At 48.9% G+C, this 12,526-nt stretch overlaps 1 protein-coding gene across 1 annotated transcript in view; it reads right to left on the bottom strand.

Moving 5' to 3' along the window:
• Positions 1 to 8,395, bottom strand: part of KIFC2 (kinesin family member C2) — a 54,535-nt gene extending 46,140 nt beyond the window's left edge. Inside the window, exon 1 of the mRNA XM_079984217.1 lies at positions 8,175 to 8,395. Within this exon, the coding sequence (XP_079840343.1) occupies positions 8,175 to 8,321 (147 nt within the window). The 5' untranslated portion in view covers positions 8,322 to 8,395. The remainder of the gene's footprint in view (positions 1 to 8,174) is intronic.
• Positions 8,396 to 12,526: the final 4,131 nt, after the last annotated feature.

Below are 12,526 nucleotides of genomic sequence, written 5' to 3'. Positions count from 1 at the left end.
CTTCATGTTACGTTCTTTCAGGTTATGTCCCGCTGCGACCCGGAAGTACCAGAAAGGGTTACTTCCAGGTTTCGCCGCAAAATGACGTCATGCGGATGCGCAGAAGCGGCGGATCGCAACCTGCGCATGCGCAGACGCGCCGCTGCGGCTTGCACTCTATTCATGTTGCAAATGGCCCTCTGGAACGGATCCCATTCACAACCATAGGTACCACTGTACTTGCTGAAAGTGAGTAAACTTTTCATTGACTATGAATAGGATTGTGCTGTTTTTATTCTTTTAAGAGGGATTTAAAGGGAACTTACCAGGAACTATACAATTCAATCTGAGACAGACTGAATTGTATAACAGTGAGAGGCTTCCACGAGCCTGCAACCAGCTATTTGCTGTGCGTGAGAAAGGGAGTGTAACTCTGCTACATAAAGAAACTTGCCAGCACAAGTTAGGAAGGATATTAATAAACACTATATCCTCTCCTGTCACCCTGAACATTCCCACAAAAGAAAGATAAGTCCAGTGGCACCTTGAGCTAAGTACTTAATTCATTCCGGAGGTCCGTTCTTAACCTGAAACTGTTCTTAACCTGAAGCACCACTTTAGCTAATGGGGCCTCCTGCTGCCGCCACGCCGCCAGAGCATGATTTCTGTTCTCATCCTGAAGCAAAGTTCTTAACCTGAAGCACTATTTCTGGGTTAGCGGAGTCTGTAACCTGAAGCGTATGTAACCCGAGGTACCACTGTAAAAGTGACTTCTAACTATCCATCCCAGTATGGTTTTCCCAGTAGTGATGTATGGAAGTGAGAGCTGGACCATAAAGAAGGCTGATCGCCAAAGAATTGATGCTTTTGAATTCTGGTGCTGGAGGAGACTTTTGAGAGTCCCATGGACTGCAAGAAGATCCAACCTTTCCATTCTGAAGGAAATCAGCCCTGAGTGCTCCCTGGAAGGACAGATCCTGAAGCTGAGGCTCCAAGACTTTGGCCACCTCGTGAGAAGAGAAGACTCCCTGGAAAAGACCCTGATGTTGGGAAAGATGGAGGGCACAAGGAGAAGGGGATGACAGAGGACAAGATGGTGGGACAGTGTTCTTGAAGCTACCAGCATGAGGGAGGCAGTGGAAGTGCCTGGCATGCTCTGGTCCAGGGGTCACGAAGAGTCGGACACGACTAAACGACTAAACAACAACAACAACCTGTTCTGCTGTTGGCTAAAACCAAGATAGCAGTCCTAACTGGAAGCAGACCAAAGGAGAATGATGAAAAAGGAAGGGAGTGCTGCATGACTCGTCCTTTTGTTACCTGGACAGGTAAGGTCACACCCACCTCTGGTCACCTGCAAGAGGAAGGATGCTCCAGGCCAGGAGGAACAGGAAGTTTCGACTAGCTGGACCAAACATTCCCTTGCATGTCCACTCTAGCGTTACAAGGAATGTTGTACTTGTCTGCTACCTGTGGACCACATCCCACATCTTTCTACGTTATCTTTCTCTCAGTATTCTATTCTATTTTATCTTACTGTATGACCACCAACCTCGGTGGCTTTTAAAAGAGAATGAGACTTATTCATGGAGGAGGAGAGGGCTATCGATGGCAGATGCAGCTGATGGACTATATGCAACTGGCCAAGATGACTGGTAGAATTCGAGACCTGGGAGAAGAGAGGGTTGAAGAAGACTGGAAGAAATTCAAGATTTATTTACAAAAGTATTGTAATTTGGTCGAATGCTAAGAAGGATGCTAGATCATAAATAATTGCCTACCATTGAATTAGATTTGAATTTGACAATAAGTGAGATTGAGGAAAACATAAAACTTTTGGAGATTAGATTAAATTAATTGAACAAGATTTAAGAATATAAATAAGATGATAAATTGCTGGAAAAAATTTACAATGATGTAAGTGGGAGTGGGAGACGTGAGGGAGTCCAAAGAAGTTTTGAAAAATGTGTTATGAAATATGTTATATTGTTTATTATTTTTGCATTTTGTATTTAAAAAAATCTCAATAAGTATTTATTTAAAAAAAATATAATAATAATAATAATAATAATAATAATAATAATAATAATAATAATATAGTAATATATCAATACTTCTGAAGGCCAGTTGCAGGAAGGCAGAGTTGCTCTTGTGTTCGAATCCTGCTTGCAAGTTTCCCTTTGGCTGGACCCCGTGAGAACAGGACAATGGACTAGATGGGCCCCTGGCCTGATCCAAAAGGTACTCCTTATGTTCTTAGCAGGGGCCATAGGGCCTTAGAGTTGTCCGTGAGGTGCGTACGTGAGGAAATCATGGTGTTGGAAAATAACCGGCGATGCCTGGCCTCACCCTGCCTCCACCCCCAACATCAGCTTCTCTAGGATTTGTGCCCATTCCCAGACAATTCCCCCCCACTCCTGGCTCTGACGTTTCATTTCTCCCACAATTAGGGGCCCTTTCCTGGCAGGGATGCTCTGGTGGGCTTCTGCCAAACCAACCGTCACTCCAGGCAGCGAAAGGAGCATTAGAAATGGAAGCTGTCACAAACACAAACACCCCTCCACTTTCCTTGACAGAGTCAATTGCTCTGTCAGTGACAGAGATTGTGGGGGTGGGGGTGTTCCTCTCTCCTTGTATTTAAAGTCAAAGCAGAGGCAGTTGTGAATTTGCATGCATTTAAATGACAGGGTGCATGTAACTGAGGAATGGCCCAGAGTTCATTTATTCTCACACACACACACACACACACACACACAGTGTCTCTCTAGCAGACAGGCCTCAAATGCCCCCCTTCCCGTCAGCTGTAGCTGCCTGGCCACCCTAGCTGGGAAGCAGCTCTGTTTCCATGGCAACAGGCGCCATGGAAACCGCATCACTGAGCGATGGGCCTGTTTGTCAGAGGCCTCTGCCTGTGGATGAGCAGATCCAGATTTATCGCTTCTCTCCACACATGGCAAGCAACTGACGGGGCATCTGCCCTCCGGATGCAGCAGAGATGTGGGAATAAATATTTTAAAGGGCAGGGAAATAAAGAGGTCTTGCAGGAACGGCGGCTGTCCAGCGGGACTCATTTGAGCCTGGCTTAGCAGCACTTAGCTCTGAAATCTTTTTTTTTTATGCCACTAGGAGATCTTTTTCTGTCTGAAGGCCGAATTCCTTTCTGGGATACCTTTCGAGGGAAAATGGGCAGGGGAAGGAATGTTACCTTTGTACAGTGGGCTAGTTTCTACACACACTCTCACACCTCTATATTCTCCTTACAGGCAAACACAAGATATTATCAGCACATTATCCAAACAGGCAAAAATATTTGCGGGGCCACACAGGGTCAGCGTGTACAGTGGTCAAAGGGTCTGATAAGGAGGCTTGGGCACCTGGACCTGAAGTTCCCCACCTGTGCAGTAAGGCTTGAGACATCTGATGCATGAATAAAAATGGTACCTCTGAGCATGCACAGAGTACCTTTCTCCCCACACTGAGTAGCAGCAACAAGCTCCCAAGCATCAGACGCTACGGTCACCTCACACTTTATTGGACTTCCTGGACGGAAAGCACTCGAACGCAAGAAAGAATAATGTGAAATATACATGCATTTTTAAAATACGTGTGATAATGGTTACATGTGTCTGTTTACGTGGGCAAACATTCTACTCTGCAGCAGTTGTGTGTGATAAATCCATAGTGCGCGCGGAGCATGCCTGAATAGGTCAAGCATTCGGGTCACAGAAACAAGGCATTTATTGACTGCTCAAGTTGCAGGCTGCGTAGATGACACCCAAAGGATTTGTTGAGGCAGATCAACAACAGTCACACCAGAAGGTCCCTGAATGTGGCCTTCCAGGCAATGATCATTTATATGACTTATTTACAGTGGTACCTCGGTTTAAGAACAGTCCGGTTTAAGAACGATTCGGTTTACAAACTCCGCAAAACTGCACATGGTGTCTTGGTTTGAGAACTTTACTTTGGTATAAGAATGGAATCTGAACGGTGAAAGGGCACCGGCAGCGGGAGGCCTCATTAGGGAAAGTGCTCCTCGGTTTAAGAATAGCTTCAGTTTAAGAACGGACTTTTGGAACGGATTAAGTTCGTAAACCGAGGATTAAGTTCGTAAACCGAGGTACCACTGTATTTTATTTCTTTGGCAAATTCATGGTGGAGAGAGTTATCTGGCTGGCCATTGTGAAAACAGGGTGCTGGACTCGATCCAGCAAGGCTCTTCTTAGTTTCTTACCCTCCCTTCACCCTAAGGACCCTGGGCAGGTTGCAACAGATTAAAACCCAGTATTAAAAGCAGTCACAGGACAAGAAGCAGAGATCTCAGGTGTCAAAGAGTTTTGCCACGGACCCCCTTTTCCGCTGTGTGATGAGGAGGTTCGCCATAATAGAAACATAGAACTGCAAAGGATTTGCTGAGCTAATAATTTAAATTGGAATACAAGAAGGGGAGGTGTGAGGAGGTCTGAGAAACAAGTTAAAGGAAAATAAGCAATTGAAATTCTATGTGTTTTTAATTGTTTTTAAGTTTTGTATTTTTGTCATTTTTTCCCTGTCTATTTTTGTTTTTGTTTTGTTATTGAAAATCCTAATAAATATTCATTAAAAAAAAATAGAAACATAGAACTGCAGAGTCCAACTCCCTGCCATGCAGGAATCTAAATAACCAGTCCCTGCTTATTTAACTTATATGCAGAACTCATCATGCGAAAGGCTGGGCTGGATGAATCCCAAGCTGGAATTAAGATTGCCGGAAGAAATATCAACAACCTAAGATATGCAGATGACACAACGAAGATCATGGCCACTGGGCCCATCACCTCCTGGCAAATAGAAGGGGAAGAAATGGAGGCAGTGAGAGATTTTACTTTCTTGGGCTCCATGATCACTGCAGATGGTGACAGCAGTCACGAAATTAAAAGATGCCTGCTTCTTGAGAGGAAAGCAATGACAAACCTAGACAGCATCTTGAGAAGCAGAGACATCACCTTGCCAACAAAGGTCCGTATAGTTCAAGCTCTGGTTTTCCCAGTAGTGATGTATGGAAGTGAGAGCTGGACCATAAAGAAGGCTGATCGCCGAAGAACTGATGCTTTTGAATTCTGGTGCTGGAGGAGACTCTTGAGAGTCCCATGGACTGCAAGAAGATCCAACCACGCCATTCTGAAGGAAATCAGCCCTGAGTGCTCACTGGAAGGACAGATCCTGAAGCTGAGGCTCCAAGACTTTGGCCACCTCATGAGAAGAGAAGACTCCCTGGAAAAGACCCTGATGTTGGGAAAGATGGAGGGCAGAAGGAGAAGGGGACGACAGAGGACGAGATGGTTGGACAGTGTTCTCAAAACTACCAGCATGAGTTTGACCAAACTGTGGGAGGCAGTGGAAGACAGGAGGGCCTGGCATGCTCTGATCCAGGGGGACACGACTAAACAACAACATGTACTCAAACCCTGACCCTGAGAGCCTCGTTCTCTACCAACTGAGCTATACTCTGCATGCAGTCATTTCTTCCTGTCGCTGCTCCTCCGCCTCTCTCCGAAACAGCCATTAGCTATTCCCCTTCAAGAGACATAAATAAGCCACGGGCATCACATTCTCTGGCCTGTCAACGCCGACCGAAATTCTTTCCCTCTGAAGAATCCCAGCCCTTTCTGTTCTCTCCCCCCAGAGTGACAGGACTTCAGGGTGGAAAAGAGACAGCTTGCAGCATGTCACATCCTGCAGAACTTTTTATGTCCTCCGCAGCTCTTCCCAGAAGCCGCTCACCCATTGGTCGTTGGCACAGCTCCTCGCAGAAGTCTCACGGAGGACCCAATTTCCATCACTTAGTCTCCGCAACCGACAGACAATGGACCATGAAAAATGTGCAGACCTTTGGATGAACTCACGCATGCGTGGAAGGAGATGGGGAGATCGGGTTTCCAGGGAGAAAACCACATTCCCAACACAGAGGGTCAAGAGGCAGAAAAGGCAGGGATGGGAGACTGAGGATTTGGGTGGGTGGGTGGGCAGCCAGTAAGGTACAAGGGGGCACCAGCTACACAAACAGACACACACACATACACACCCTGTGCGCACACAAAACACCCTTCCATGTGAAAATCAGGCTCAGCTTGGGTGGGTTATTTGCATGTTCACCCAAGATCATGTCCGCAGCAACTCAAGTATTTGGTTCCACTCCACATAGGTGAATCTCCTGCATCTAGTAATTTAGTTAGTTTTGTGGAGATTTTCATTTTATAATGTATATAAAGCCAAAAAGAAACTCTTCTAACTGATGAAAATTAAAAGATGAATACTGAGACCGTAAAATAAAGTAAGAATGAGTCCCATTGCACCTGGGTTAAAATATCAAAGTAAATAATATTAGCATTATCTGATTATCGACTCTAGCTGCAGGTATCCTGCATCTACGGATCAGCTCTCTGTTCCATGCCTCCTGGGGGACCGGTTTATCTACATTTACTCTTCAGAGTATGGGAGGCAGTGTGGTGTAGTGGTTAGAGTGTTGGAATAAGACCTGGGAGAGAGCTGCGTTCACATCTGATGTTGGGAAAGATGGAGGGCACAAGGAGAAGGGGATGACAGAGGACGAGATGGTTGGATAGTATTCTCGAAGCTACCAGCATGAGTTTGACCAGACTGCGGGAGGCAGTGGAAGACAGGAGTGCCTGGCGTGCTCTGGTCCAGGGGGTTACAAAGAGTAGGACACACGACTCAACAACAACAACGTGTGCTTGGGTCTTTGGGTCTTGGCCCAGGGTCTTTTGCCTCACCATGCCCACTACTGACTCCCTGTTGCTAAAGGGACCCCTGACCATCAGGTCCAGTCATGGCCGACTCTGGGGTTGCGGGGTTCATCTCGCTTTACTGGCCGAGGGAGCCGGCGTACAGCTTCTGGGTCATGTGGCCAGCAGGACTAAGCTGCTTCTGGCAAACCAGATCAGCGCACAGAAATGCCATTTACCTTCCCGCCAGAGCGGTACCTATTGATCTACTTGCACTTTGACGTGCTTTCGAACTGCTAGGTGGGCAGGAGCAGGGGCTAAGCAATGGGAGCTCACCCCGTCGCGGGGATTCAAACCACCGACCTCCTGATCGGCAAGCCCTGATAGGCACCCGCGTCCCAGGTGACTCCCTGTTGCTACTCAGCTTCACAAAAAAGGGGGGAAAGTGTCCCCCGATTCATTGGAAAAAATCTGGTAACCATTGACTAAGGCTGGTTGGAGGGAGATCACCCCACCCCACCCCCGGTTCCCCCTTCTCCGGCCTGACTCCAGCCAGCTGCTTAGGAATGAGCACAAACACCTGAGGCCAAGGGACAAAATGCCAGGGTCCTCAGCACCTCCAGGCCTCCGGTCTGAATGAGGGCAGCCCTTCAGGGAAGCATCGCAGCCCATTCAGCAATGCAGCAAAATTCGGAGGCAGAAATGGGCAGGGGGCCAGAGCTACCCGGCAGGGCGTCTGCCTTGCAAGGGGAAGGTCCCGGGTTCAAGTCCCGCGGGCACTTCCAAAGACAGAGGGGGGAGACGGGAGACGCCTGCCTGAAAGCCAGGAGAGCCGCCGCTGCCAGTCCGTGCGTGCAATACTAGGTGGACCAAGGTTACTAACACAGGCAGCTTCTTATCTTGCTATGGGCACGGAGGGGAAAAGGGGCGGGAGGGAGCTGCAAGGGGGGGGGGACCCAGGAGCTCTTCCCTGGGGGTTGGGTGGGGGGTAAGCCCTGAATTCACTCTCCCACCCCCGTCCTCCAGGCTGGTCTGGGCACAACCCGTTTAAGAGAGGCACCGTCCTGACGTTGCGCCCCACACCGCTGGCACGTACTGGCCCCATAGCAGGGGTGCCAACTGAAATAAAATATGGGGGGGGGAGGCAGACAAGCCCCGCCCCACCTAATCCACACGCACGCCCTTTAAATGGCAATGCCCCAGAATTTGGGGGGGCACTCAAATATTTTATTGGAGGGCGGCAAGGGACCTTGGCTCCTATGCCCCATAGCTAGGAGTGGGGTGCAACACGGAGAGCGACGACACCCCCATCTGGAGCCAGCCCCCCCCCCACAGCAGGCACACCCCCCCCCCGAAGGACGCCCGCGACATCCACAGCGCCACCCGCGATGCAAGGCTGCCCCCCGCGCCCCCTTCCCTCCTTTGCCCCGCGGAACGCCCAGCCACAGGACCGGTGCCTTGTCGCCTTACCTGGGGAGCGCCGTCCTGCCCGTCGGGGGGCTGCTGCTGCTGCTGCCCCCTCGCCCCCCCTTCCGCCGCCGCCTCCTCCTCCTCGCCGCCATCCTTCTTGAAGAGGGTGTAGAAGATGTAGACCAGCAGCGAGTAAAAGGCGTACATGGGGGCTCCGTGGCAAGTGAGCCCCCAAATCCGCGGCGCCCACCTGGAGAGGGGACCCCCGCGAAACCCCCGCGCTCCGCTCAGCAGCAGCAGCAGCCGCAGCAGCAGCAGCGGAGCAGGAGGAAAAGGAGGCGGCCCCGGCGGCTGGAGGTGCCCCGCCCGGCCCGCCGCGCCCCGCCTTCCGGCCCGCCGCAGCCTGAATCGGAGTCGACGGGAGGGCCGGGCCGGGCGGGAGCGGCGGGAGGGCGAGGGGGGCGCGGCTCCTTCTCCTTCTCCCTCTCCTCCTTTTCCTTCTCCTTTTCCTTCTTCTCCTTCTTCTCCTTCTCCTTCTCCCTCTCCTCTTTTTCCTTCTCCTTTTCCTTCTTCTCCTTCTTCTCCTTCTCCTCCTTTTCCTTCTCCTTTTCCTTCTCCTCCTTCTCCTCCTCCTTCTCCTTCTCCTTCTCCTCCTCCTCCTCCTCCTCCTTCTCCTTCTCCTTCTCCTCCTTCTCCTTCTCCTTTTCCTTCTCCTTTTCCTTCTTCTCCTTCTCCTCCTTTTCCTTCTCCTTCTCCTTCTCCTCCTTCTCCTTCTCCTTCTCCCTCTCTTCCTTTTCCTTCTCCTTTTCCTTCTCCTCCTTCTCCTTCTCCTTCTCCTTTTCCTTCTCCTCCTTCTCCTCCTTCTCCTCCTTCTCCTCCTTTTCCTTCTCCTTTCCCTTCTCCTTTTCCTCCTCCTCCTCCTCCTCCTTCTCCTCCTCTTGCCCAGAAGATGCCACCCCCGTCGGAGGCAGGGCTGAGCCGCCCGCAGGGATGGCACCGGGGCCGGAGGAGAGCATCCTCGGGGCTCCCCTTCTTGTCCCCCCCAGGCAGCAGCCGGGAGGTCTCCTCCACCCCGAGTGCCGCAGTGGCGGGGCAGCTGCTCTGCAGGCAGAAGGACACGGGTTCGGTCCCCAAGGGCCCGGGCTTGCGGGTTTCCTATTCAGGTCATCTGCTGGGCCAGGTGAGGGCAGGATGCTGGCGCAGGTGGGCCAGTGGCCTCATCCAGCAGGATCTCCTGCTGTTCTTAACAGAGCTTGCCGTGACTACTACTAGCCCGAATGGCTATGCTCTTATCTCCATAACTGGCATTATAAGTGCCCGTTGCTGGAAACCACAGAAGGGGAATAGTGGCTCTGGGGGTCGGATCCTGCTGGCAGGTTTCCCATAATGGGCATCTGGTCCAGAGATGACAACCGGAATAAAATAGGGGGGGTAGGTAAGCCTCACTCCACATAATCGATTCCAAGATGCAGCACACACACACCATTTGAACGGCAATGCCCATCAAATTTGGGGTGGGGCTCAGCGTCAACCGCCTCAAATATTTTATTGGGGACCCCTAGGAGTTGGCTGTGACGCGGGTGGCGCTGTGGGTTAAACCACAGAGCCTAGGACTTGCCAATCAGAAGGTCGGCGGTTTGAATCCCAATGAGGGGGTGAGCTCCCTTTGCTCGGTCCGGCTCCTGCCCACCTAGCAGTTCAAAAGCACGTCAAAGTGCAAGTAGATAAATAGGTACCTGGCAGATGAAGGTGATGGACAATATGGAACTGGCGGAAATGACTGGTAGAATCCGAGACCAGGGAGAAGAGTCGGTGGAGGAAGATTGGAGGAAATTTAAAGACTATTTACAGAAACACTGTAAAATTAATATCTGTTAGAAGGATGTTGGAACAATATTATATGATTTTAGCAGAAAGGATATAAAGGATTTGGGAATAACTGACTGTTAATTGGTGAAAGGAGGAAAAGTAAAGCTACATTATATTAAGACAATTTACAGGACAAAAATTTTAAAAGAGGGAAAGGATTTGCTGAAATGGATAATTGACCTAGGATACAAAAAAGGGAGGTGTGAGGAGGTCAAGGAAATAAGCTAATGAAAGATTAGTAATGAGGAGATCTGATGCATTTTCTTTTTTGCGTTTTTGTTTTTGTTTAATGGGGTTTTTTTTCTGTTGTTGTTTTTTTGTTTTTTTCCTCTTTTTTATATTGTGGTGTGTTGTTTTGTTTTTGTTTAATGTGGTATGTTTATTTTTTCTTTCTGTAATTGTTGAAACTTTAGTAAATATTATTTTTTTAAAAAGATAAATAGGTACCACTCCGGCGGGAAGCTAAACTGTGTTTCCGTGCGCTGCTCTGATTCGCCAGAAGCAGCTTAGTCCTGCTGGCCACATGACCCGGAAGCTGTACACCGGCTCCCTCGGCCAGTAAAGCGAGATGAGCACCGCAACCCCCGAGTCGGCCACAACTGGACCTAAGGAGTTGGCTAATGTGAGAAATTGGATGGGTCACTGGCCTAACTGTGTTCTTACATTAAAGGTAAAGGTACCCCTGCCCGTACGGGCCAGTCTTGACAGACTCTGGGGTTGTGCGCCCATCTCACTTAAGAGGCCAGGGGCCAGCGCTGTCCGGAGACACTTCCGGGTCACGTGGCCAGCGTGACATCGCTGCTCTGGCGAGCCAGAGCCGCACACGGAAACGCCGTTTACCTTCCCGCTGGTAAGCGGTCCCTATTTATCTACTTGCACCCGGAGGTGCTTTCGAACTGCTAGGTTGGCAGGCGCTGGGACCGAGCAGCGGGAGCGCACCCCGCCGCAGGGATTCGAACCGCCGACCTTTCGATCGGCAAGCCCTAGGCGCTGAGGCTTTAACCCACAGCGCCACCTGCGTCCCTAGGGTTCTTACATTAACTTTGGCCATAATCTGGGATGTTAACCTCCCCGGGTCTGGCCAAGTGGGTTCCAGATAAAAAGGTAAAGGGACCCCTGACCATTAGGGTCTTTTCAACTCTGGCTCCAGCCTGGTGGAACGCTCTGCCTCATGAGACCAGGGCCCTGCGGGATCTGATCTCTTTCCGCAGGGCCTGTAAGACAGAGTTGTTCCGCCTGGCCTTTGGCTTGGAATCCACTTGATCCCCTTCCCCTCTTTCCTTTCTCCTTTTGTGATGGAACTCCTATTTGGGGACTTCCCTGGCTTTTTTCTGGCCCATGTAGGACCAGTCTGGATAGTTGGCCTTGGTGAAGACTTGAGGTTTTCATCCCCAAAAAAGTTTTTGATTTGAGTTTCCACTGAAATGAGGCTGCATTTTAATGCTTTAATGTTGTATTTTAATCTTGTTTTTTAAATTGAATTTCAGTCAATTGTTTTTATATCTGGTGTTAGCCGCCCTGAGCCCAGTCTTGGCTGGGGAGGGCGGGGTATAAATAAAATTGATTATTATTATTATTATTATTATTATTATTATTATTAGGTCACCTGCAGCTCCTTGGAGGAAAAGGTAGGATGTCAACAGGATAAAACAAACCTAAATGCCATGATCTGTCCTTCATATCTCAACATGCAAGCATCTCAAACAGAGGATGCAAAGGGTCCATGCTGGCTCCCTAGTGGGACACCTGCTTGGCATGCAGAGGATGCCTCTGCACTGCTGGAGAGCTGCCTCTCTCAGCTCCAGCAATGCAGAGGCTGCTGACGGCAGCAGAATCTCTCAGGCTGCTCCTGCTGGGAGGAAGCAGCCCCTTGGCAACAGCCCTATAGGAAAGAGCCTCAGTAGCTGTGCTTTGCATGCAGAAGGCAGCAGACCCAACCTCCTGGGGGTGAACAACTTGCAGACTCAATGTACAGAATAAGAGAATAAGAGGAACATACTTTTTTAAAAAATATATATATTTATTAAACTTTTAGAAAAAAGAGAACACATAACAACAACAATAATAAAGAAAAACAAACATAGTCAATAATACACTTAGAAAAGAAGAGATAAAAAACAAAAAAAGTACTGAAAAAGATTACACCAATCAGGTTAACAAAAAATAAAAACACCAACTTTTATATTCATACTTAATTAACCTTCTTTCTTGACTTCCTCACGCCTCCCTTTTTTTGTGTTCCTCTTTGTCCGATCAGGTACAGCAAATCCTTACCCTCTTTCAAACCTCATTTCAAATTATTAAGATCCCTTCTATTATGTCTCCGATCTTTCCTCCTTATATTTAAACACCCTTAACATATTATTTGCTTTTGACATAATATAACTTTTACCTTTCACTCTTTTTCTATTACATTTTTGCATATTTTTAACACTATATCACTAATGCCATCTTATTTTTATATCCAACATCATTTTAACATTCATAAACTTTGCAGTGTTTCTGCAGATAATTCTTGAACTTCTTCCGGTCCTCTTCCACTA

This window comes from Podarcis cretensis (assembly GCF_951804945.1).
Source record: "Podarcis cretensis genome assembly, chromosome: 7".
Taxonomy (NCBI): Eukaryota; Metazoa; Chordata; class Lepidosauria; order Squamata; family Lacertidae; genus Podarcis; species Podarcis cretensis.
The sequence above is the reverse complement of the archived record's forward strand: the minus strand, read 5'-3'. Positions and strand labels throughout refer to the sequence as shown.